The sequence below is a fragment of the Onychostoma macrolepis genome, chromosome 18 (assembly GCF_012432095.1).
Source record: "Onychostoma macrolepis isolate SWU-2019 chromosome 18, ASM1243209v1, whole genome shotgun sequence".
In the NCBI taxonomy this organism is placed as follows: Eukaryota; Metazoa; Chordata; class Actinopteri; order Cypriniformes; family Cyprinidae; genus Onychostoma; species Onychostoma macrolepis.
Genome location: NC_081172.1, coordinates 12778934 through 12804213, shown reverse-complemented (window position 1 = coordinate 12804213; position 25280 = coordinate 12778934). Strand labels below are relative to the sequence as shown.

General features: G+C 37.3%; 2 protein-coding genes across 4 annotated transcripts in view; both read right to left on the bottom strand.

Moving 5' to 3' along the window:
- necab2 (N-terminal EF-hand calcium binding protein 2) overlaps positions 1 to 9269 on the bottom strand; it is a 102399-nt gene extending 93130 nt beyond the window's left edge. For both annotated transcript variants that reach the window (XM_058750590.1, XM_058750591.1), the window contains exons 1-2: positions 8898 to 9269; positions 3482 to 3506 (exon numbers count right to left, since the gene is read on the bottom strand). In XM_058750590.1, the coding sequence (XP_058606573.1) occupies positions 3482 to 3506; positions 8898 to 9215 (343 nt within the window). In that variant the 5' untranslated portion in view covers positions 9216 to 9269. The remainder of the gene's footprint in view (positions 1 to 3481; positions 3507 to 8897) is intronic.
- Positions 9270 to 10611: 1342 nt separating this feature from the next.
- hydin (HYDIN axonemal central pair apparatus protein) overlaps positions 10612 to 25280 on the bottom strand; it is a 78484-nt gene continuing 63815 nt past the window's right edge. The window contains exons 54-81 of one of the 2 annotated variants that reach the window (XM_058751355.1): positions 25034 to 25136; positions 24729 to 24933; positions 23957 to 24186; positions 23668 to 23819; positions 23387 to 23582; positions 23197 to 23302; positions 22425 to 22652; positions 21884 to 22239; positions 21244 to 21404; positions 21056 to 21150; positions 20707 to 20920; positions 20425 to 20628; positions 19866 to 19992; positions 19611 to 19776; positions 19079 to 19226; positions 18742 to 18949; positions 17235 to 17456; positions 16954 to 17123; positions 16662 to 16868; positions 16429 to 16585; positions 15745 to 16025; positions 15365 to 15584; positions 14977 to 15186; positions 14627 to 14790; positions 14017 to 14167; positions 13682 to 13912; positions 12462 to 12686; positions 10612 to 12112 (exon numbers count right to left, since the gene is read on the bottom strand). In XM_058751355.1, coding sequence (XP_058607338.1) covers positions 11603 to 12112; positions 12462 to 12686; positions 13682 to 13912; positions 14017 to 14167; positions 14627 to 14790; positions 14977 to 15186; positions 15365 to 15584; positions 15745 to 16025; positions 16429 to 16585; positions 16662 to 16868; positions 16954 to 17123; positions 17235 to 17456; positions 18742 to 18949; positions 19079 to 19226; positions 19611 to 19776; positions 19866 to 19992; positions 20425 to 20628; positions 20707 to 20920; positions 21056 to 21150; positions 21244 to 21404; positions 21884 to 22239; positions 22425 to 22652; positions 23197 to 23302; positions 23387 to 23582; positions 23668 to 23819; positions 23957 to 24186; positions 24729 to 24933; positions 25034 to 25136 — 5647 coding nt within the window. In that variant the 3' untranslated portion in view covers positions 10612 to 11602. Of the gene's footprint in view, positions 12113 to 12461; positions 12687 to 13681; positions 13913 to 14016; positions 14168 to 14626; positions 14791 to 14976; positions 15187 to 15364; positions 15585 to 15744; positions 16026 to 16428; positions 16586 to 16661; positions 16869 to 16953; positions 17124 to 17234; positions 17457 to 18741; positions 18950 to 19078; positions 19227 to 19610; positions 19777 to 19865; positions 19993 to 20424; positions 20629 to 20706; positions 20921 to 21055; positions 21151 to 21243; positions 21405 to 21883; positions 22240 to 22424; positions 22653 to 23196; positions 23303 to 23386; positions 23583 to 23667; positions 23820 to 23956; positions 24187 to 24728; positions 24934 to 25033; positions 25137 to 25280 lie in introns of those variants that run through there. The other variant, XM_058751354.1, reaches the window with a different exon arrangement.

Genomic DNA, 25280 nt, shown 5'->3' with positions numbered 1-25280 from the left:
TGACTGCCTCTTTTTTTTCTGCAGCCCTTTTGCTCTCTTTGCCCCTGTGAGATCTTTTTGATGTAAAAAATGCTGCACAGAGAAACAGCACAGAATTTAAAACAGCTGAAAGAACCAATTAAATTTCCATTACATGTACCCGCACCGCTCTTTCTCCCCCTTAAACTGAGTGATATATTTAGGAGGGCGAACTGCAGATGCAGAAAAGGTCATGCAGGTCTCTGCCAGTCTGCTCTCATGTCAACAGCCCTAGCAGATTTATGGTCACAGACCAGGTAATCAAAAAGCAGGAGGCTGAGCCTGCCAGATCAAGCTTGCATAAAAGCTCTTAGGCCAAAAGAGCATGCCATTTCCTCTATACAACAGACACTAATGATTCTCTCTGCCTGCTCCACACGCATGATGTAACCAATCACTTCTGCAGTAAGAGACATGCGGCAGGGTGGCATGACACTCTGTGTGTTGTTTGTGCTCAAAATTATGGTTTACTCTGGAAGACAAATTGATCCATAAACCATAATTTCAAAAGGAAGTTCATTTACAAATTTAAATTGTCATTATTCACAAACCATATTGTTTCAAAATTTAGAAGGTGTTGATATGTGCATCAGTTATATGAAGTACTTTTATTTATATTATTTAAAAAAAAATAATAATTTTATAATTTTTGTTTTGTTTTGTAAATTAAAATGTTTTTAAAAACTATTTTCTGTTTTAATGTGTTTAAAATGTAATTTATTCCTGTGATGTAAAGCTGAATTTTCACCAGCAATTAGTCCAGTCTTCAGTGTCACATAATCCTACAGAAATCATTCAAATGTGTTGATTTTGTGCTCAATTACTATAAGTAATTATTGGTAATTAAATATTAATTATAGTTATTATTATTATTATTATTATTACTATCAATGTTGAAAACAAATGATTTGAGATAGAAATCCTTTGTAACATTATAAATGTCTTTACTGTCACTTTTGATCAATCCTCACTGAATAAAAGTATTATTCTTTTCTTTTCCCCCCCAAATATTACTCCTAAATTTTTAATATCAATGTATCACTTTTTCTACAAAACTAAACAACTATTTTTAACATTGCTAATAAAAAAAAAAAAAACAGCACGTTAAAATGATTTCAGAAAGATATGTCGCTGAAGACCGGAGTAAATATTATAAATTGTAATAATATTTCAGAATATTACCTTTTTACTGTGTTTTTAATCAAATAAATGCAGTCCAGTAGTTTATTTCATTATATTATATTATATTATATTATATTATATTATATTATATTATATTATATTATATTATATTATATTATATTATATTATATTATATTATATTATATTATATATTATATTATATTATATTATATTATATTATATTATATTATATTATATTATATTATATTATATTATATTATATTATATTATATTATATTATATATTGAGTTGCTTGACAGTTGTGGTCACATTAAACTGTCAGAAATAAGAACATTTCTATTTTGTGTTCCATGGAAAAAATTAAGTTGTATAGGTTTAAAATTACATTAGGGTGAGTAAACGATGACAAAATATTATGGAAAGAACTTTTGGAAAGAACTGTCTCTTTTATGCATGCAGCCTGGTTCGAAAAGAAAGAGGATGATAATGTTTCACTTCTAGGAGTTTAGCTCTAGACACTGGAGGCAAATTAGCCTGCTGTGCTCTGTTTCTTGTTAGACAGTTTTGTGATTGAAAACCAAAGAGTTGCAAAACATGGCACCCATCTCCTGTGGTCCCGACTCGTGTTTTTTCTTTCTCCCCAACCCTCTCGCTTTCTCTCTCTCTCATTAAAACTGTCACCAAGCTGCTCCCCTGGGAGTAGTTTAAAAATAACACAAATTGCGCTAGCACCACACATCAAATAGCCACTACTCCTTTTAACAAGGTTTGTTGCAGGTTTTCTCTCTCTGCTGTTTGTATCCACTCTCTTTTAAGCCCAGGTACAAGAACTAGTTTCACAGAGTGGAGTTTTCCTTTTAAAAAGATAAAATAAAGAAAAAATGTTTTATAAATGTATATTTCATCTTAATCCAAACATTTAGACTACACGAGACCAGGTCTGTGCCGATAATGATGGACAAGAGCTCAAGGCTAACCGGAAATCATACAGAAAATTATATTACAATACAATTGGATGAAATGTACTGTAGAGTAATATGCATCTCCTCATACATGAATTTGTGCAGTGCAAAATATGTAACAAATTCCTTTCTTCATAATCATAATTGTTCTGCGGACACAGGGTATGAATATAGATAAAGAGGCTAATTTACATAATGAGACTAATCTAAAATCAATTAGCAAATACATCTGAAATTTTTTGCTGCAATTTAATTTGCATTACAATATAGGAAAAATCATTTTAGAACATCCAGCTAACGCAAATTTGGTACATTACGCATTGATTTTCTTAGCAGATATTTTTTCCTAATATAATACCATGAAGTAATCATACTGGCCAGGCATCCGAGAACAACAACAACAAAAAAACTAAACTTTTAATAAGCCCTGCAAATGGGAATTATTTAAAAGATTATGCACAAGGCAGCACATTTCCATTGTCTTTCCTGCAATGTTTCTTCACGTTCTGTCTTTTCGGCTGTCAGAACAGTGTGAGGACAGATGGTCAAGATCTTAAGTGTTGTGTAAAGCTATAATAGTTGTATTTTATTTTATGAAATGATGTACACCACCATCCAAAAGTTTGGGGTCAGTAATTTTTTTTCTTTTGATAGAAAATATTACTTTTATTCAGCAAAGACACATTAATTTGATGAAAATGACAGTAAAGACATTTATAATGTTACAAAAGGTTTCTAATTCAAATAAATGCTACTTTACTCAGCATTACGATAAGAAATATTTCTTGAGCATCAGATCAGCATATTACACTGCAAAGGTGGCACAGACTGCCTCTAAAGTGGCATTTTGGCATCTTTGCACACACTGCTTAATGCAGCTCAGAGGTGGCATGAATGCATTTACACACCAATTCAACTTCGTACTTCGACACAGAGCAGGCCTAATTTAATCTGGCTTTTATGACGTGTTTTGTCTTTACACAAAACTTTGAGCAGGCATAGAGCAACCTTAACTTAGCTGTGTAAAGACAGCTTTAGAATGATTTCTGAAGGATCATGTGACACTAAAGTGGTGTAATTGCTGCTGAAAATTCAGCTTTTAATCACATGAATAAATTACATTTTAAATTGTAAAAATATTTCACAATATTACTGTTTTACTGTATTTTTATTCAACTTAAACTTTTACTTGGCGAGCATAAGAAACTTCTTTCAAAAACATCTTACAAACTTCAAACTTTTGAGCTCTAGTGTAGACGAGATGAATGAAACATGAATTTGAAAACATGAACAGAGTCTGAGAAACACATTCACATTATTGATTTAACATGACATGGTATAAATAAGAATACACTCACCATCCTTATCAGCTCTCCGGAAAATCTGAAATGATACACACATACAGAAATACAATATATTAATAAATTATTCTTCATTTTAATTCACATTATCATTACAATTGCAAATCTAAGTCTCTAGGACTGTCTACAGTAAAATCTGACAATTGACGGAAACCTGTTTGATTTTAGTACTGAACTTATTATTAAACAGCTGTCTAATCTTAAATGTACATACAACAATTATCTTTAGACACTGGTTGCAGAAAACTAAAGTACACGCTCGAAAAGATGGATAGAAGTAATTAAAAAAGTGCCTCTCTGTAGAGTTCAGTGTCAGTCAGCCTACTCAGAAAAGCTATTAAAGGAGACGCTGGTTCTATAGATAGGCTGATTGCATTGCAATTGAGTGAAATCTCGGCCCTTAACATGTTGCAATGATTAATCCTTACATTGCATTCAGAACACCACCTGTACAAATGACATTACAACCTTTTAAGTTCCTTTTTTAATCAAGACTAAGCAAGTTTGTATATTGGTTGAACTTGTGAGAGACTGAGTGAGGTGCTTAAGTCTGCAAGAGCAACCTGATCACACGGTCCAGTCAGATGTGAAATGGACCACTTAAGACTCTCTGGTAACAGAGGAAAATAACAGTCAATAGAATGTGCTGGGAAGCGTTACTCGCTACAGGCTAATTTTACAGCAGTCGATCCATTCAGCCTTTCTCATTTTCTAAATAAATACAGTGAAGCGTGAATTGTCATGATCGGATCTGGATGTCCATGCTGCACAAACAAGAACAGAGGTGCATGTTTATTATTGGACAAGCAACTTTGTGTCTCAAAGGTGGAGCGTGTGCCGAACATCCGGTAATTGAAACACGTATTGACAGCACAAAATTTGATCTGCTTCAATAGAGTGATCACCTTCAGTTGACGGTCTAAATCACTTCTCAATTGGATGAGCCAGCTGCTTCATTCAATCCTGACAGCTAACAGCATTCCACCTGTCAGGATACTTCACCATCACAGAACAAACGCAAAAGCCACACAGAAGGGATAAATGGACATCGGGACAACCACTGAAACATCTGCAGTCGAACAACAATGGGTTCTTTTCATTCTTTTCAACTAGGCACATATTTCTCAACCATTTAAAGAGAGTGAATGCAGGAACAGTGACATTAGCCATGTTCGATCAATACTGTAATGTATTTTACAAAGCGCTTGAGAAGCACTATTGGTATTTAATCTTCCTAGCCATTTTATATCTTAAAGCAAAAATGTCTGCAGCATTAATCACCAGTAGCAGTTCTCAATCGGTGGGTCGTGACCCAAAAATTGGTTGTAGCAGGAATATATTCGAGCATATTTCATCCAAGCATATTTAAATAAATAAAAATAAACAGGAATTTTATTTAACAACTGGGATTTTCAGATTCTATTCAATTGGGGTTTACCTTCAACAAGGATAATAATGTGTGATGAATAATTGGCTGCCCAGAATACGAATCAAAACTTTGAGGTCAGTAGTATTGTTTATATTTTTGAAAAAAGTATTTTATACTCATTGAGACTTGATTAAAAATACAGTAGAAATTTTCTGCTTGGTCAATGGGGCTCACCTCTGCTTTAAATTTGGAAAGAATTAGACAAAATATTTCTGGAAACATAGCTTCATTTGACAAAATGTGGGAACCTGTTTTCAGTTATTAATCATGATTTTTATATTATTATTTTTGTTTATTACAAGTTTGTGTACAGTATGTCTGTTTTTAAGGAGTTTTTTAGTGTGTATTTATGTTGTCAAACAGTGAAAATCCGAATAAAAACAATATTCAAATATTGTGAATTTTTATTTTAATTTAAAATAACTGCTTTCTATTTTAATGTGTTTATAAATCTAATTTATTGCTGTGATGGCAATGCTAAAGTTTCAGCAGCCGTCACTCCAGTCTTCAGTGTCTCCTTTAAAAATCATTCTAATATGCTGATTTGCTGCCCAAGAAACATTATTATTATCACAGATAAAAATTATTATACTGGCGCTTAATAATTTTGTAGAACCTGTAATACTTTTTTTCAAGATTCTTCATATTTGAATTGAGCAACTTAGGTCTTTACTATAATTTTTGACCTATTAATGTGTCCTTGATTAACAAAAGTATTAATTTCTTTAAAGAAAAACAATATCTCACTGACGCCAAACATTTGAATAGTCGTGTATGTTAATAACTTTTGGGCCTATTTTGGACATAATGTTGTGATTATTAAGTGCATGGTAGTATTAATAATGGTCCATATTATATTTTAAAGAAACATATCTTTGTTTACTTTTGCACACAAAAGCAAAACCAGCTGAGAACCACTAAACTACAAAACAAAACTGGATCACAGTAACAGTAGCAGATGATGCCAAATGGTCTAAAAAGTAAAAAGAGAAGCTGATAATGTTGAATAACATTTGTAAAAAAAAAGAAGAAAAAAAAAGAAGAACAAAACCACCATTAGCTGGGAGTTACATCACTCTTTCTTCATTGTGATTGTCTGCTTGAAGTGTTTGAGAATAAAGCGGATGCACTAAAGGTACGAGGTTGTTAAATACCATTTGTATGGTCTGACAATATGAAGTCACTTAATGTAGGTGACCCAGTTTGTTTGCACCTCAGAAGATATCTCTGTTTGACAGGAAAAGGGGACAGCCTGAATTACAAAGCTACAAGTTGATAAAAGAGAGGGAGAAACAAAATAATTACTACAGTTAATACACATATTCATATTCACGGTTAATATGTCTATGAATACAAAAAAAATTAAAAACGCTTAGAAAAATACATTGCGGAGAAACCAGCTACAAAACAAAGAACAGCTAGAGCAATTGAACCAAATTATTATCTATCCAGAACAATAATCAAATCAAATACTGCGACTGGGCCAAATCCAGACAGCACAGGAAAAAACAAGACTCTGCTTTACGACAATTATGCTTGTTCCCAAATTTCCTCTTTGGCCCATGAAGGCTAAAGACTCTTAATAACACATAGTCTTTGTGTTGACAAAAGAAGATGGAACAAACAAAAAGAGAATGAGGTATTAGGCAAAGGGAGATAAAGATTGTGGCTTGTTTAATAGGTACTAACATGTGGACTCACATTTAGACTTGCTAAGTCAATTGGATTGATTCTCAATGCTTTGGCTCAAATCCAGTTCACTGAACAAATGCCAAATATATTTGTATTTTGAAGTTCAAATCAATAGTGCAATAAAGTCTTTAGTAAATGTCATGTGCGGTGACCATTTGATCATCTATCTGTTCTCACACATCCAGCATCCTCACTTTTAAAGTGTGAACTAGAGCGCTACTGTAATTTAGTGCACAGCATTCAACCCCAGTGGAAAAGAAACGTTCAAAAAACATTAAATTCACTTAATTACTCCCTTAAGCCAGATGAGGTCTGGGACCAGAGACATGATGATGTAAGAATGAAATATTGTGAACTGCGAAACACACTTAGCCTTCTTCACGACAGCTTGTTAGTGCTCCACTTTTCACTGTCAGGTTTGGGGAAGCCGTGCTGAGAGAATTCAACACACCCTGAATCCGTAACTGGTCTTGCTGGTGAATAGAAAGCTTTCTGAAATGCAAACGGGGGTCTTTACAATTGCATGCTGTATGGCGCTCGGTGGCTCTGTTGTTTACCAATGCAGTTTTAAGGCTCAGTCAGGGCTGATAGCTGATCCTGGAACAGACGTGGCAGCAGACATGTCATTTGCTAGAGATAGATTGAGTTAAGTAATGGAATTCTCTCACAAAGCATTGGGGGAAATCAATTCCCCTACAAGCACCTGCGCTCTGTACCAAAGTCTCCGAGAGAAATCATGTACACATGCTCACTATCCATAAAAGACAAATTATCCACAGCACCTCATTATCTGCTTAACCCCTCCCTTATTAATTTCCTCCACATTCGCTGATGTATTTATACTAGGGTGCCTCTGGTCTTTTTCTGAGGTTTTTAATTAGTTTTTGTCCCCTCTACTTTATAGTCTGGTTACCTGCTGAGACTGTATCTGGGTCTAGGACTGAACTACTTATCACTCTCTTAAATGCTTTAACTTCTCCCCCTAAAAGCAATGGAGAAATCTCAAGAGGCATGACCATCAGATACACAAAATTATCCAGCACCGATGAACAATACTGAGGCAATACTTTGACCTACTAAATCAATACTGCTGAGACCTCACCACAGCAGCCAACCACAAAGCATAACTGCCGGGCTCACAGGAAAAGCGCAATAAATTATTTAGATTCAAGTACGCTTCTCAGAGATACGGCCTTAAAATCAGAGCACAAGAACTGTTGTATAACCTTAAGATGCTGAAAGGTTCAGCAGGATGTTTCATTGCTGTTTCATACCAGAGAATCTAGAGTATGTTTAAATTATTTTACAGTTAGGTGGATTATCAATGCACAAAAGCTCAACAGTATTTCGATATGACTGTGAATGTATGTGTCTTATTATGGTGGTAAGTACCTTGTCACACCCTTATTTTGCAATAATCTCCATCTGGCTGTACATTATCCCACTTATTATCAAATAAATAACTACTTGCGCATAAAATATTGATTTTAGGCTACATTGTTAGTTGTAAATCATCTTAAAGCTTCCGCTAAGAAAAACAGCTCATTACATATAGCTACATTATTACAATGCAACAATATATTATACTAAAATTACCTGTTTTATAGTTATCTATGATTTAGATACAATTGTAGCTCTCTCTCATCCAGTTCTTTTTAACGTTATTTCTTTTCTGTTCGTTGTACTTCCTTTGGTTTTTGCTTGGGGACTGTCTGAGCTTCTAGCCATCCATCAAAGGTTTTATGCTCACAATGTAGGCCTATACTAAAATTAATACAAGCCATTTTTATTACACGCGACAAACGTAGCGAGCCTTTCGAGTCGCACGGTGGCGCCAAGAACCGAGCCACCGGTGCGCGGAATAATGCGCGAGAGAAACGCCGGTATGTTGCCAACGGCAACAGCAAAAAATATAATTTCGGTAATTATACAAAAATTGATTGCTCAAGATTAGACATTCAGAATTAAGTACTCCAGAGAACCGTGTAATAAAGTAAGCTATTACACAGGAATGATAGTTAAGTGTAAAATTATACAAAATGATTGGATTGGATAAAAAGTTAAGTAGGTCGATGTCAAAATGCATAATTGCTGTAATTCATCGAGTATTAAAGGTTGGCGAGTTATCTATACGATATTCTGTCTAATTATGGGATTACTCAACGCTCCTCTGGGTTGTTAAATTAATTAATTAATTAATTACTTAATTAAGACCATTAAATAAAGTTTGTAAACGAGTGCATGCATTTCATATTTCTTTATACATGCAGTAATAAAATATCAAACACCTACATCCAAAATGACAGAGATGCCCTTTCGGGGCTCCGGCGCAAAGAACTGCTCCTGAGCCACCGCCGCCTCCTCTTTCACATATTCCCGAGTAGAGATGCTTTTATTGTCGCTCATCTTGGTGACTATCCAGCGGACAAGCCCGTCTATACCACCGGGCTGAGTGCCGCTGTTTCCGGACTGTGCAGCCGTCGCTGTCTCGCTGTCCTGAGCCCCGGGTTTGGGCTGGTCTTTGCTGTCCTGTGCCCGGAGTTTGGCTTGTTCTTTGTGGAGCAGTTTGTGGACGCCGTCCCTGCAGTAGCGCGCTGCTTGTTCACACATCCTTTTGCCGCGGAGCGTTCATGCTGCGCGCTATGGGGGCGATCCCTCCTCCTCTATGACATCAGCAGCAGCAGATCCCAAAAACTCACCCCTCCTGTCACACCTAATTGGAGTAGTTCAATAAGTGCCATCCATTTAGCTCAAATGCAGAAAAATGAACTAGAAAAGCATTATTTGCACTTTAGAGAGCGAGAGAGTAGCTAATAAAGTAGGAATCAATGTTAATGCCCATTGATCCCAGACAATAACTTTTGAATAAACTCTTCTAATGTTGCTTAGGTCTATTTTTGGTTTTATTATAGTAAAAGTGTACTTAGCCATGTTTTTTGGCGGATTGATTACCATTTGTATAATCATAGTTTTACAAATACCATGGTTGGTTAGTGTAGCACAGCTATGGTTAATTTGTGGATACCGGGTTTAACTATGATTAACCATGATTTTTTGGTTTTATTTCTAGTAAAACCATGGTTAATTTTTGTATGATCTGTACAGTTCATAACTGTAGTAACTAGACACAATAAAATTCCCAATAACATCTGTTTATACGTATCCCACAAAAAACTGTAGCTAGTTCTGTATATATGCACAATTACAATAATTATAGTAAAATGTATAAGAGGCTGATACATTTTACTATAGGCCAGTTATTGTAATTGTGCATCTATACAGAACTACAGCTATATACAAGATATAGATAATCAGCATATGCAATCTGTCTCGCTTCAATTCAGTGCAAACTATAATTCGGCCCCACCGACAGTTATGTCAATTCGACTTAAAAATATTTGTGATATTTGTGATGGTTAAATCTTTATTAAAGTGATACATATATGACTGTATTTGTCATGCTTTATCAACATAGTGGGCGAATTGCAGTGGACAATGCAACTGCTTGCTTCTATTTGGCGACAGGTAAAAATACATGCTACTATTACTCAAAAAACCTGTATGAAAAAAAATATATATATTTTATTAAGACCCCCTAACCTTTTGTTTTGACTTTTTGGAAGAGTTCAAGCCTTAAATCTGACCTCCTTAAACCCAGTCATGTTGATGAAGCATCTATACAGTCTGTTGGTCTGTTGTTTGATCAACATCCGGAATTTGTATCACGTCAGAAAAGAACAGCAGCTTGACAATTTTTGGGGTGGGTACTCCTTCACTTAGAAAATCCCTCATTACCTTACTGTCTCTATAACGGTCTGAAATGACCTTTCTGAGTTGAAAGACTGCTGAAAGGCACCCCGGTCCTGCCCTTTACGAGGGGTGATTAAGTCACCCCAACTAAAAGGGCCTTTATTTAATTGGCACCAAGTACAACCCCCCTACAGTTTGCGTTCCTATAGTGAGGCATTTAGGCAAACAGAAAAAAAAGTGATTGGATGCATCTCTTTAATGTAGGGCAACTCACAGCAACCTGTTACTCCTTCTTCACCACAGAGGGTGCTCAGATAATTACAACAAGCAGTAATCCCTTGTCTTTGGACATGCTCAGATCAACTCCCCTTGCAGCCAGTTTGTGCGTAGCAGTGACAGACCCCTCTTTTCAGCACGTAAACAAACTCAGTGGTATATCATGGAATGAGCAGGGGGTAAAATGAAACTACTCAACTGTTCTGGTTCCTGTGCATCTGAGGTTGGATACACAGACAGACTGTCACTCTGTACACTTAAAGCTCTACGCTAATATTTTTATGCATTTATATATATTGCTTAGGTGACTATAAATATAAAAATAAATATATAAAATATTCTTTCACCCACCCACTTTGTCTGTTTGAGATTTGAATATGGCTAGAAAATGCAAAAAGCATGCAGGAAGGCTTGGCAGGGAAAATGAGAGATAAATGCAAGTGATTTCACACACATTCATACTGCAAATGAGTATGAAACAAACACTGCTGGCAACACATATACACAAATACACACACTCACACAATCAAATATCTGTATCTGAGTCATGAACCCAGGGGGAATATACCTCCCATCATGCCTAGCCTAAGTAGATGGGACATGTTAAAGGTGATGTAGGAGCAACACGTGCACCTCCTGGTGGACTAAAAAAAGAGCACCCAGGAGCAACAGCAGTTAACTTGATAACTGACGGGTACAATTCAAACTGCAAACTCCAGTGCTGCTGAAATGTTTATTTTTTCTGTTCATTTTCAGTATTTACAATAAATTTGTATTTTGTTCAAAATAGCATATTTCTTAAAACTGAAAGACTGACTAAAAATAAATTAAAACATTTTTAAAATTAAGAACTTAACTGCCCAAGAATCTTACCGCATTTAAAAAAACGAAACAATATTCAGTTAAATTTTTTAGCCGTTTTTAACCACTACCATGAATTATTTTATCCAAAGAACAGCATGGTTCTTTCTTCATGATGTTCTTTTCTCTAAAGGAAGCTCTGGAGAGTAACCTTTCAAGTAGTAAACCCAGAAGATGCCCTGTCCATGCCCCTCCATACGTGGGCAAGAAATTGTCAGCTTTCCATGACATGGGCCTCTGGAGCCTGCAGGAGGGCCGTCAAATATAACCTGTATGTGCTGCGTTTTTTGAGGTAAAATAGTCTCTGCACCCTTGACAGTGAAGGCAGGATTGTCCACCTGGAAGGAGAAGGTGGTTGCCTGTTGAAAGACATTTTTAAAGGAAATCGAGACACTGGAACCTGAGCTGATGATGAGGGGACCCTGAGCTTTAGGTGGGGTGCAGGTGCCATACAGAGGGAAGACGTACTCCCCTCCAAAGTCTGAGGAGATGGTGAGCAGGCTTTGGATGTCTCCCACCTGGCAAGGTTCGAAATGCACTGTCACACTGATATCTGTGCCAGTTTGGTTCCCCGCTGCTGCTTTAACATTCTTTTCCACAGTGAAGTTTGGGTTGTCCGTCTGAATTAGAAACAAGATTTGAATGGAATGTTTACACCAAGAACATCAGAATGTAAGCTGCTAATGTCATTCCAAACCATGACTTTCTTTCTTTGTATGAAGAAAAAAAAAAGGATAATTTGAAAAAAAAAAAAAAAAATTAATGGGGTTCAATGTTGTTTTAGACAAAAACAATTGAAACATTCTTTAAAATATATTTTCTGTGTTCAGAAGAAACTCATTCAGGTTTGGAATCACATAAGGTGAATAAATGATAGCAGAATTGCCATTTTTGGGTGAACTCTCTCTTTATGTCTTTTATCACAAAGATAAAGTCGGCTAGGTAATAATGGGAAAATAGGGCTCCTACCTTGCATATATATTCGGTCTTGACACGAGAAAAGTTGGTGAACTTAGCCATGACACTGTGTTTGCTGCCAAGTGGTGCTTTGAAATATAGAGGCTTCTCAAAGGGTGCAGGCAGGGCCTTCAGTTGAAGCTCATAAAAGAAGTGTCCGAGTTCAGTAGCGTGCAACACCAGCCGAGCTGTGGACTCTCCCTCACACAGAGGCTGATATTCAAATGTCAATGTAACCTAAGCAATAAAAAAACAAGGCTCTTAAAAAAAAAAAGTCAATAAATACCAGAGTCACCACAGAAAAACCTTTGTTTTTTTTCTTCATTGGCATAGACAATGTATTACCTTTTAATTTTTAAATCATTTTAAAGGGATATCACATCTTAAAGGGATAGTCCACCCAAAAATGAAATTTCTGTAATCACTTACTCACCCTCATGTCATTCCAGTCCTTTATGACTTTCTTTCTTCTGTTGAGCGCAAAAGAAGGTATTCTGAACAATGTTTGTAACTAAACAGTTTCAGTTCCCATTGACTTCCATTGTATGGACAAAAAAATAACGGTAGTCATATGGGAACCAAAACTGTTTGGTTATCAACATTTTTCAAAATATCTTCTTTTGTGTTAAGCAAAAGAAATGTTTAGAAGAACATGAGCGAGAGTAAATAATGACATAATTTTAATTTTTTGAGTGGACTAACCCTTAAAAACACATAACAAGCAGAAAAAATAAGATATTGAGCCTCTGTGGAAACAAATTCTTAATTCTATTTTTTAGGATCCATAAATGATGCTCGGAAACTGATTATTTTACTACTTAGGGCTAGATTTATGCCTTTTGTTGGCATAAAAAAAAAATTACTTTTCAGAATTTACTAAAGACACACAGCAAAAGAAAATAGCAATGAAAAGGCATAGAGAAAGTTATTCTGTGGCTGACCTGAGTTTTTCTTTCAGACACAAAATTTATGGGAGTATTTAAATGAATCATGCAACGTGATTTACTAATGTTTGCAGTAGTCACTTTACTGGCATTTGCATTATTATTTAATTGCCAAAGGAGCATGTTTTAACCCATTTTGCACCCGAGTACATTTCCCGCATCTCATTGGTTCTGCTGATCAGTCAGTAGATCACCCACAAAACTTTCCTCTCCCATCTGCGCCTTTATGGGATTGCGGTCTCACGCTAATACATATCAATAGCTCTGTGTTTTTGAAAGTTCATCTACCTTAGACTGAGCAGGCACAAGGAACTGTGGAGGAACACAGATGTCTGCAATCTGGCACTCTGCATTGAATGACACATCCACAAGAAGTGGGTTCTCCACCTCCACGGACCCTGACGTCATCTGCCTCACCCGGGTCACCATTTCTATAGTGCTGATCACTCCTGGAGCTGTTGCTTTGAAGTTGAGATTATAGAAGAGGTACTCGCCCGTTGTCTCATTCTTGTAAGTCACCTGTGTAAGAAAGAAATATGATGATGTTTTATGGGCCATAAATTTGTTTTATAACCAAAGTAGTCTGTATTAGCACATTTTTATGGGTGCATGATGGCACTTGCTTTAGCATTGTACTGGCCCTCTTTATAAGTAAAGAAGGAGAGTGTGTAATTCTTCGTATCCAGTGCAGGCACATCAATGTATTCCAGGCCCTTCAGGGAAACAATGCCATCTGAACGATCTGGTTTGATGAGCTCCATCACAGCACGGAACCTACACAGCAGGATATAAAACACAGAATGATAAAACATAAATTATACTAAGAAGCAGAATATAATTTGCAACTGAGGCTTTATGTCAATGAAAGATTTTACGATCGTTACAAAGCATATCCCAAGAGACACTGTATTGTGTGGCTTTTTTATGGGCATTTTCATGATTAACATGTGCAATAAGCGTATGTTTAAGGGTAATGAATCAAGATTATAACAAAAAATGTTTATTAACAGGATAATAGTGCATTTTACGTTGCGTCAAATAATATAATTTCTTTTAGTGAATTCTAGCATCATTATCGGTTGATTTTGAAATCTTTGCAATACATTTTTGACTGAAAAATAGTGTTTTGTTTTAAAAAAAATGCTTATCAGACAAACGGCCTATTTCATGATTGTGAAATATTGTGTTGTGATTATTACATTTGCATGTATATGTTTCTTGTAGATGAGGTACCTCTGAGGTCTGGGCAGCCAGTTGTGGACAGATACTGTCTGTGTGTGGTGGGTTTTGCATTTGATCTCTTCGGTTATTGTGCCTTCAGCCTTCGGTGGCTCAGATGTGCCATGCAATATGTACAGTATTCCACTGCCATCAGGAAAAGAGAAGAAAACGGAGCCCTGCACCACAGCAAAGGGACGAGTCATTAACAGTGGGAAATAGCATATACTGTAGGTTTTTATTGTACTGCCATTGTTTTTTTTTTTTTTTATAATGACTATTTGCACACGTTTTATTTTGACTGAACAATTGATTCAGAAATAATTACTGGAAATAGTCCTCATCTTGTGGAGAGAGTGTCATACCTCATGCCTTTCCCCGTCTGCAGTCATGACCAGTGGCTTGTATGTGATCTCATAGGTGTTCTGCTGCAGGGGCTCAATGAGGAGAGTGGGCGGCCCGCTCCAGTGCTCTCCCTCTATGACACATTTCAGAGTCCAGCGCTGGTTAATGCGGTTGGGTAGAGCCAGAGACTGAGTACACTGACTGCGCACCTGACACACGAAGTTCACCACCTGCTCACACAAAAGAGAAAGCAAGCAAGAAAATGAATTAGCCTTGCTTTTTAACTTCAGCATTTCATCAGCACATCTAAAATTAGCAAACATACAAGGTTTTAGTACTCACTAAAGGAAATTCTGACACGCTGTAACATTCAGACTTGTGTTTTCTTCTGTCTTTGCAACAACTTACCTCTGTTGCAACCGGAGGGACAATGCAGGAGCCAGTGAGGGTGAGTTTTAATGGTTTGCCCCCCTCTATAGTACAGCAGAGATCATCATAGCGCAGATCTTGACTCAGCTCGGTAGGGGCAAAGGTCACGTCAAGGGATACTTCCATTCCTGGAGTGATGTAGCCCTCAGCAGGGAAAATGGTGAAATCTGGAGCAAAACTCTTTACATCCCATTTGAATCTGAAGAGAACAAGGAAAAGCTGAAGATGTCAAAACACAAATGCATATTTCTGTCTGAGTCCATGTAATAGCATTGTCACTCAGATTCATTCATTTACCAAACAAGCCAAACATTTTAGATGCAACCAGTCACTGAATTTTAAGGTTTTGCGATGTGTACCTCGCACCAATGTCTCCTGTGTTCTGCATTATAATGCGACGGGTGGCTTGGCAGCGCTGGACCACAGCTCCAAACTGCAGGTAGTCTGTGTCCAGTCTGACCTCCACTCCCTGACAACATCCTTTCATGACCAGCAGGTGGCGAACAGCACCGAAACACTCCAGCTGCAGCTCCTCAGTGAAAGGAGGCATGCGCTGTTCAGGAGAAAAGAGAAGCTCCACCACACAGCGGCCACCCCCCTCTTTAAGTGTCACCTCCCCTTCTGGACGCACTGACAAGATCTGTAAAAGCACAATGATTTTTTTAATGTAATGTACGCAGTGCAGTGGAATGTATGCATTTATTCAGGTACAAATGCTGTTCTTTTGAACTTTGTATTCTCCAAAAATCATGAAAAAAATGCAGCATTGATAATATGAAATGTTTCTTGATTACCAAATCAGCACATTAGAATGATTTCTGAAGGCTCATGTGACACTGAGTAATGGCTGCTGAAAATTCAGCTTTGCCCAGCACAGGAATAAATTAAATTTTAAAATAGATTCAAATAGGAAATATTTCACAATATTACTGTTTTTATTTCATTTTTAATCAAATAAATACAGCCTTAGTGAGAAAAAGAGACTTCTTTCAAAAACTTAAAAAAAAATTACTTATAAGAGAGAGCAAGTGTACATGTGTTACCATAGAGTCCTGAAGAAGGTTATCAGAGTGTCTGCGAAGACTAAAAGTCAGGGAAGCATGGCTGTTGTTCACCAGAGGGATCAATTTCCGACTTTGCTGGCCAGTCTGTAGAGCTCCAAAATTGACTACCTTATGAGCTGAGTCCTCCAAATTGAATCTAATACAAAAACAGGGGAGGATGAATATCTATTACATCAGGATGTAGACATGTATGATTATTCAAAACTCAAAACTTTGTCACCTTCATCTCAACACCCTGTCCCAGGATCTCCAGCACTTGTTTGGCACACTTGTTCATCTCAAAAACCACCTTCTCGCGGTAACGAATTGCTTTGCGCGGATAGAATGAGAAGAGAACCTCCACGGAGTCGCCAGGAGAAAGGACTTGAGGAGTGAAGTTGACCTCCAAGACAGGTGTGTTGGAGAACAAGCAGTCTAGACTGAACATTTACCATAGAATTATAAAAACAATTTACTTTATACACTTTAAAATGCAAATATAATCTGTTTTCTGAGGTTTTCTACCTGATTCCTCTGCTGCTTCTGTTGCTAATCACCAGTGTGTGTGTAACAGGTACCATACCAACACAATATATGAAATGCCTTTCAAAGTTGTGCTTTAGGAAAGAAAATTCCAGATCTGGAGCCACAGCTGAGCCCTTTAGTGCACAACAGAATATCGGCCCATTCTTTACCTACAAACAATGGAAAGAAAAAGATTTAATGCAGAAAAAGAAAAATGATGTAAATAATATTTTGTTCAATAAGAAGGATAAAGAGGACATTAAGTAAAGGACAGGGTCTACCTTAACAGAAAAAGTCAGATCTTTGAGCACACATTTCCGCTGAGGGCAAAAGGTCAAGATGCAGGAACTCTGTCCACCTACAGCCACTGTCTCCAATTTAGGTTCCACCTGCAGGTGGGGCTGCAGCGCTGCCGGCCCAGACAGGTCATACTCAACATCTAAACTGAATTTCCCAGGATTAGAGACCACAAATGTACATGTGGATTTATCGTTTAGCTCCACCTATTTAGGGAACAGATAATAGGAAGTGGCAGAAAGCTTGATCTAAACGTTTTGTGCTGGAACTCTGCCAAAGACAAATCTCTCACACAACATACTGGCATTAGTGATGCGCGGATGAGCTAAAACGTCACCCGAATCCGCAGCTTCAAATAAATTATCCACCCGCACCTATATTTTTGTCTGATTTAGATAACCACACCCGATCGCCACATTCAGGGTTCGTATGGTCATGAAAAACCTGGAAAGTCTTGGAAAAATAAATAAACCCAGAAAGTTTTGGAAAAGTCATGGAAATCTATTTCACAATTCTCTGTATAATAGAATTATGTTTAATTAGGTCCTGAATTACAGCACGGGATTGCACATATATCGCATTACTCATTGCCGCAGCTTTCAACTTTAAAATGAGGGAAATTACTGCAAAACATTTATTCAATATAGCGTATAGGTTAGATGAGTAAATAAATCCACGCAAACCATCAGATCAAATCAGTCATTTGAAAACAGCGCGAGTGATACAGCTATAGGCCTACCGCTTCCTCTCTTTGACCTTCTCTTCACATCGGCACATCTAGAGCTGCACGCTGCGATACAAGACTTTAGCTCGCGATTCGGTACATTTGACAGAATTGTCAATTGCCTAATCGGTCATTGTTGCATCGTCACACAAATGTATTATTTTCATGTCTTTTTAAGCCATTTGGTACTCGCGCTCTCCAGAGGCACTTTTCTGTGCGCTCACAGTCACATCCAAAGTGCGCTCTGTGAGTACCAAATTGAGTTTGCAAGCAAATCTTGTTGCGCTTAAGTTGCCAAATACATATAAAATGACGTCAAAATGATCTTCCTGGAAAGTATCCTCAAAAGCACTGTCGGTTTATCTTAAGTTAATGTAAACAGTTGCGAAAGAAAACGCATGTGTATAAGTATTGGATCCGTGAAATAGGTTTTGTGACAGCAGCCTAATAAAGCTGTGCCGTCTGTCATTAATGTTAATCAAAACAAAAGAGAGAGGAGATCCTGCACTGCTCTTGACTAAATAATGTTTTGTTGAATAACTTTAATATGTTAATTTACAGTTTATTCAATTTCTGTAGCCTATTTAGAAAATGTAGTTAATATTTGCATCATTAATGATTCATCTTGTCCACCCGGAACCCACCCACAAATTATCAGAATGCATTTTTTTTATTACCCGACCCACGGATATAACCGCCATCCACGCATCACTAACTGGTATGCACACTAGCCAAGGGTGCATAAATAACTTCACATAAATTTGAACCTGTTTGAAGTCCACAGGATGGATCTGGTTTGATGAGAGCTCTGTGATGGATCCCTCGGGGGTCTCATATCGCACATGAGCATTCATGCTGTAACACTCTCCCTTCACGTTCATGGTTAGCGGCTGGAGCTTCCTCCGCACTGTCACTACTAGATTAAAAGCCACATCTCCCTCCCGAGTGGGAGTGATCCGTATGACCAACGGGATCCTGTCAAAGGCAGATGTTAAGAAGTGTGACCAAGATCAGTGTTCAAATTCAAGATCAGTTTGTTTTTAGTTTTTTTACCCAAGGAGGATATGATTATGTCTTAGACTTTTTATGAATGAAATAACATACTTATCTTTAGGTGGAACTGTTCCCTCCATAGGCTCTAGCACCATGCTGTCCTGGTAGCCCTCAGAGTGGCACGAAGACTCTTGGACCAAAAAATGGAATGGTTGATCTTCTCTGTTCACCACAAACACAGTCTGATGAGCTTCAAAACCTGCACACAAAAGCACATGGACACTCATGCTGAAAATATTGGCATACGTTACCAATAATATCATAATAAAATTATAATTGTCAAGTTTCTTTATATCTAAACCAGTTCTTCACATTTCAGTCCTAGCTGTCATAATTTGCATAAAGTCTCAGTGCCTTTTGTCCATACATTGAAAGTCAGTAGGATCCTATGTTGTTCATTGTATGGACAAAAACAGCAGAAACACTCATTAAAACAACTTCTGTCGTGTTCCACAAAAGAATGAAACCAGTACAAGGTTTGGAACAGCACGAGGTGACTAAATGATGACAGAAAGTTTTTTTTTTTTTTTGGGTGAACTGTTCTTTTAACATGGTAGAATTGAGAATTTTATTGAAACCTCACCTAGTAGCAAACTGCCCAGATTGAGATGGGATCGATCAATATAGACAACAGGCTCATTAGCAGTGCCCACCAGCAGAAAGGGCAAAGACAAGTTGTGCTCAGGGATTAAGAAGGTCCAGAAGGATTCCACTAAATCTAGGTTGAGAACCTGGTACTCAAATGAAACCTGAAAACAGAGATTAAAATTTAATATCGATTCATGTCTGAAAAGCAGAATATTTGCAGCATGATTTGTTAAGATCTCAAACAAAACACCTTCACTTCTTTCCCCGGCTGAATGGACTTGTTTGGTGTAAGGCAGCGGAAAGAAGATTTGCCCAAGTCCTCACATCTCCAGATGAAAGAGTATGGCTTGTTTGTGGGATTAATAACACCAAATTCCCTGAGAGAAAATACTGCATTCATTATTTGTGTTATGCAATATTAAATCACCCATATTTTAAATCAGGAACAAGTCTGTCAGTATACGGTTTATATATAGTACACAGAATGTATACTGTTAGGATCATGTGACACTGTAGACTGGAGAAATGGCTGCTGAATGTCACCACAGGAATAAATGAAATTTGAAAATTTATTAAAACACAAAACAGTTCTTTTGAATAGCATTTTATAATATTACAGTATACTTGTAAGTATGATCAAATCCATGCACACTACAGTAAATGTATAATATATTTATAAGTATGTATAATTTAAGTGTAGATAATATAGTATAGTATATAGAAATATACATATATGCATATTATATTTGTTTGTAATATAAACAACGTGTCCCCAATCAAAGTCAAAACTATCCAATGAAATGTTTTACCTGCGGACAGATGTGCCAATACCCAATGAGGTGAACTCTATAACCCTAGTATTGGGGTCCACAGTGAGGGGACTGTGGGGCTCAGGGTTCCGCCTGTTTCCAGTGAGGTAGTCTGAATCCTTCAGGTGGAAATGACAGTAAGGCAGCAAACTGCGACCACTTACGGTGATCACTGGACTCTGCTGATCCTTCAGATTAGCGATGCTACAAATTAAAAATAAAAAGTTTAGAACTGAGCAAAAAGTCATAATGAGCAAATAATTTCCCATCTGAGAGTCTGACCTGCAGATCAAACCGGCCTTAAACTCAGCCACTTCTAGAGGGGAGAACCGGATGTGGAAAGTTTGACTCGCTCCTGGGCTGATAAACCCTACATCAGGTTCAACGCTGAAGGGAGGAAGCTCTGGTTCTCCTAGCAGTAGAGAGGACACACTCTGTAGAGAGCTCGCTGGTCTGTCTGGTGTCCTACTCCCTTGAGCTGAGCGGGAAGTCCTACCTGATCCATCAGATATATTGATTACATTAATACGGTTGTTTTTTTTTTTGATTACTTGCATCTAATGAAAATCAGTATTAAAAACATACCTCTGTGGTACATCAAACCACAAACATTTTAAGGCTGAAGGTTTACCTCCATGTTCAAAGCACGCAGTCTTTCCATATGTCTCCATCAGAACCTTCCAGGAATACTCCAGCTTAACACTGCCTTTGTTCTCCATCTGGAGGCTAAAAAAACATAACATCACTTATGAAAATCCAAAAATTCAACTTGCAAAATTAATTTCTAAGAAAATATTGTATGAGTGCATTTAAACTTACTGAAAGACTCTGTTCTGGTACAGCATTGTGTCTTTGAAACGGATGGGTCCAGTATCACATTGGTATTTGGCGTAATCACATGTGGCACTAACTAACAGCTCCATCTCTCTTGAAGAGTTCTCCACCACAGAGTGAGGAGGCTCCGGGTCTGTTGCTACTACCTAATCACAGGGACAAGATCATAAGAATTAGAGGTCAGTTTTAATTTAACACCTTTAATATCTTAACATTTATCTGTTTCCATCTCAGCGTAAAAAACAGGGTCATTTGAACTTTTTTAGTAATTGAAACTTTATTTTATAGTAACTGCAACTTTATATTTTGCACTTGTGATTTTACCACTTCACAGTATATCTTGCAATTGTGAATTCATATTTAATAACTGCCACATCATATCTCCCAGTTGCTACTACATACAGTATCTAACAATTGCCACTTTATTTTTCTTCATATCTAACCATTACAGATTTTATTCCTGTGACTTTTTATCTCACAGTGTGACTTCATATCTTATAAGTTAATGAAGTACCCCCAGTAAACAAATCGAATGTGCAATCATTTTATATTAAAAGCACCACAGGATTTGCATTATTCTAATTTGTGCTACTGTCATCTCTATCACTGATTCTATGAAACTCACCTTCCGTTTGGTTGGTTGTTGTGACGACTTGTCTACATCCATCCACTTAACAGTCCTATGACAGTCATCCCAGTCTGGGATCTGATCTACAGGCTGCTGAAAGGTAATACTGCTGAGTTTACATTTTATTGTTTGTGCGTTCAGCACAATGGGCTCCTCTGAGCAGAAGTTCACTGTCACAACTTTGGAGCAATCAGCATGCAGGTGACCAACTTGTGGAGAAAATCTCAGCTGTGGGTCACTGGAAAGCCATTCAAAGCGCAGCACCTTGGAGCTGCTTGGGTTTGTCATGGTGAAAGTTTCTTGATAAGTGTGGTCCATGTGACAGTCTCCAAAATCCAGAAGGTCAGACAGACCTGAGAGAAGCATTCAGAAGGGATAATTACCATAATTACCAACAGTGGGTACTGAAACCAAAAATATCCATTAAATAAATGGTATAATTTTTATTCAGTCATGCTTTTGAATGTCTGAAATATTCCAATTTTCTAAGAGTTAGCAAAAAGCACATTAATAACTGCATGTCCTATGCATCACTTACTTTCAATACTGTCCTTCTGAACTTTGCTGCCAATGTTGTCCAGGATGATGACGTCATGGTAACCATCACCCACAAGCTGCACCGCTGTCTGATCATACTGGTTATCCTTTACCATTAACTTCAAGCAGGCCTCAAACTTCTGAGCCACCTTTGGATGAAACCCGACCTGGAATTCTGCTTGTTGTCCAGCCATGAGGATCAGAGAGGCTACATGCACTAGTTGTGTCTCTGAAGAGAATCAAAAATGCAGTTTTGTCACATACATTTGATTTGAATATATTTCTGTTGCATATTTCATGCTACTGTTCTCTTTATTTCAATTTACTGCTTATGGTTGCAAGCCTCAAGCTAAATTTATACACAAGTCATAGAAGAAATAACACTTTGTTCCTTCTCATACACTACAGCACACTGTAAAAAAGTAATAATCACAAAGCTTGAAATGACTTTATTAAATTTTAAATTATTCATATAGTTTATTATACGACTCTCTAGAATATATGATTCTGATTGGTCAATGGCTGCATTGTTTGATCAAACATGACCGCTTGACATCAAGGTACTGATCACTGCATTTTGTGATAAAACCAGCTCTAAATGATCTCTTTAACCTATAAATAATGACACCCAATCTAATGAAACAGAACAAGGTACAAAACAATCTGCTGCTGTTTGTGTTATTGGTTTCATAGCTCATTTAAAAAGCAAATCATAACAGAGTTTTGCAGAAATTAATGTCTATGCAGACTCTTCATTTGTGTTTATGGCTTGCCTTCTCTGGGATTGCTTTCTATTTGTGAGGAGGCCAGTCTGCAAACAGTGCCAGGAGCAGCTTTTAGAGTGAAAACGTCCAGGTGACACTGTAGTACAATGCTAACCTGCAAATACAAGGAAAGAATGGATTATTTACAATAAAAATTTAAGTCAGAGAAATAGAAATTTAGCTGAAAACAAGATCTTACTTGTGCAGGCACATTGCCATTGTTCTTGATCACTAATGGAAGACTCTGCCTTCGTCCCACCAATAAGCGCTTAAACTGCAGCACTGGCTGACCTCGATTAGTCCTCTGAATAGGTCTCAGAACAGTGATGCAGGGCAAATTGCCTTCACCCATTAGATCAAACACCAGAGCTTTGGGTTTGGTGGCAGAAGCTTGACTGTGTTACAAAACAGAACGAGTAAAGCCTCAACAAACTATCAACAACCATCTAAACAGTTCAAACCTGTATTGAAAGCAGTTACCTTGCGGTCCCTTTCAGAACTGCCTCAAACACTGCATGATGTGTGTGCATAGTCAAAGGAGAAAAGGTGATGGTGGCAAAAGCATGAGAGTGGCTGGGAATACACAACTTTGTTGGGGTCACCTCAAAAACCTCTGCATTGTGCGTTGACGTCTTAAATTTAAAAAAGACAGCGACAGTTAAGCAACGATTACCAGTTACAATATTTCAAAACATAAAATTGCTATAAAATTCTTTCATATTCGGCAGAATAACAGCAATATTGGCAGAACCACTTCTCACAAACACACCTTGACTGTTTTGATCACCAGGCTGAGTTCACAGGACACTTTTCCTGGATTGGTCAGCCGGAACTGGGCTTTGGTTGACTGACCCACCAGTACATTGTTAAAGACAAACTTGTTCTCGTCCTGTACATAGATGCCCATACTGTCCCGGTATTGCTCACACTGCAGCATGCTACTGTTCTTACAGATTCTGTGCTCCTCAAAGATAGAAGCAATGTCTGTACTCGCTATTCCTGTAAACAATACAGTGATAGAGTGATCAATTTTACACTATAATTCATACTAGTTTAGTAAACTTTATTTTTAAGCAGCAAGTCAATCGTTAAACACATCATGAGCCCAGAGGCAGAGCTACACCATGGGGCCCACTGAGCCTAGAGGTGGAGCTGCACCAGAGGACCTACTGAGTCCTGGGGTGCACCCACACCACAGGGCCCACTAAACCCAGAGGCATGCACTAAAAGGTGGATAATGGTGGTAGAGATCAATGTAATAAAAATAATGGTTCACTAATACAAAATAAAAATATAAAATATTATTTTAGCATTTCAAGACCAGAATAAGAACCCTTACACAATGAGGATATATTGTATAAATTAAAGTCAAATAAGTTACATAAAATTGGTGCCTCTCTTCACTGAGGAGGACAATTTACGCTATTAGGCAGTCATCAAAATACTCAACTCTTATGAACCATCAAAGAATGAACAAAAAAGTACATAATAAGAGAACGTACTTCATAGAACATTATATAGAATCATTCATAGTTACAAACCTGGCATACAAACTTCTGCTATTAGCTTGTATGGAATCCCGTCAGGGTTGTCACAGGGGTCTCTGTCAGTAATGTCTATAGCTAGACATTCCTCCCAACTACCTACATGCTCTGCCTTGCAATCCACAGTAACCACTTGTTGGGCTCCAGGTACCAGAATCCCAAAGCACGGAGACAATGAAAAAATACCACATGTCAAATGTATCTGTAAAAAAAACACATCCAAATTATTTATAATATATTACATGTTAGATTGTTACTGTACTCTCTATCAAGAACTGTAAATAAAGAAATACTTTTCCTACCTGTGTTGATATGCCGGTCTCATTCTGCACAGTGTGTCGTAATTCACTGGCACTGGATGGTTTGGTAGTATAACTGTCTTTTGATGGCTTCTTACCTCCCAAGCTTAAAAAAAATAAAAAATATTTAATTTTATATATAGTAGTCAACATTTGAAGTGGATCAAAAAAGTTCAAAGTTGTCCTAAGACAAGAATGCATTTTGGTTTTAGCACAACTTTGATGAAAGGTTTTGATCCACTTCTAATGT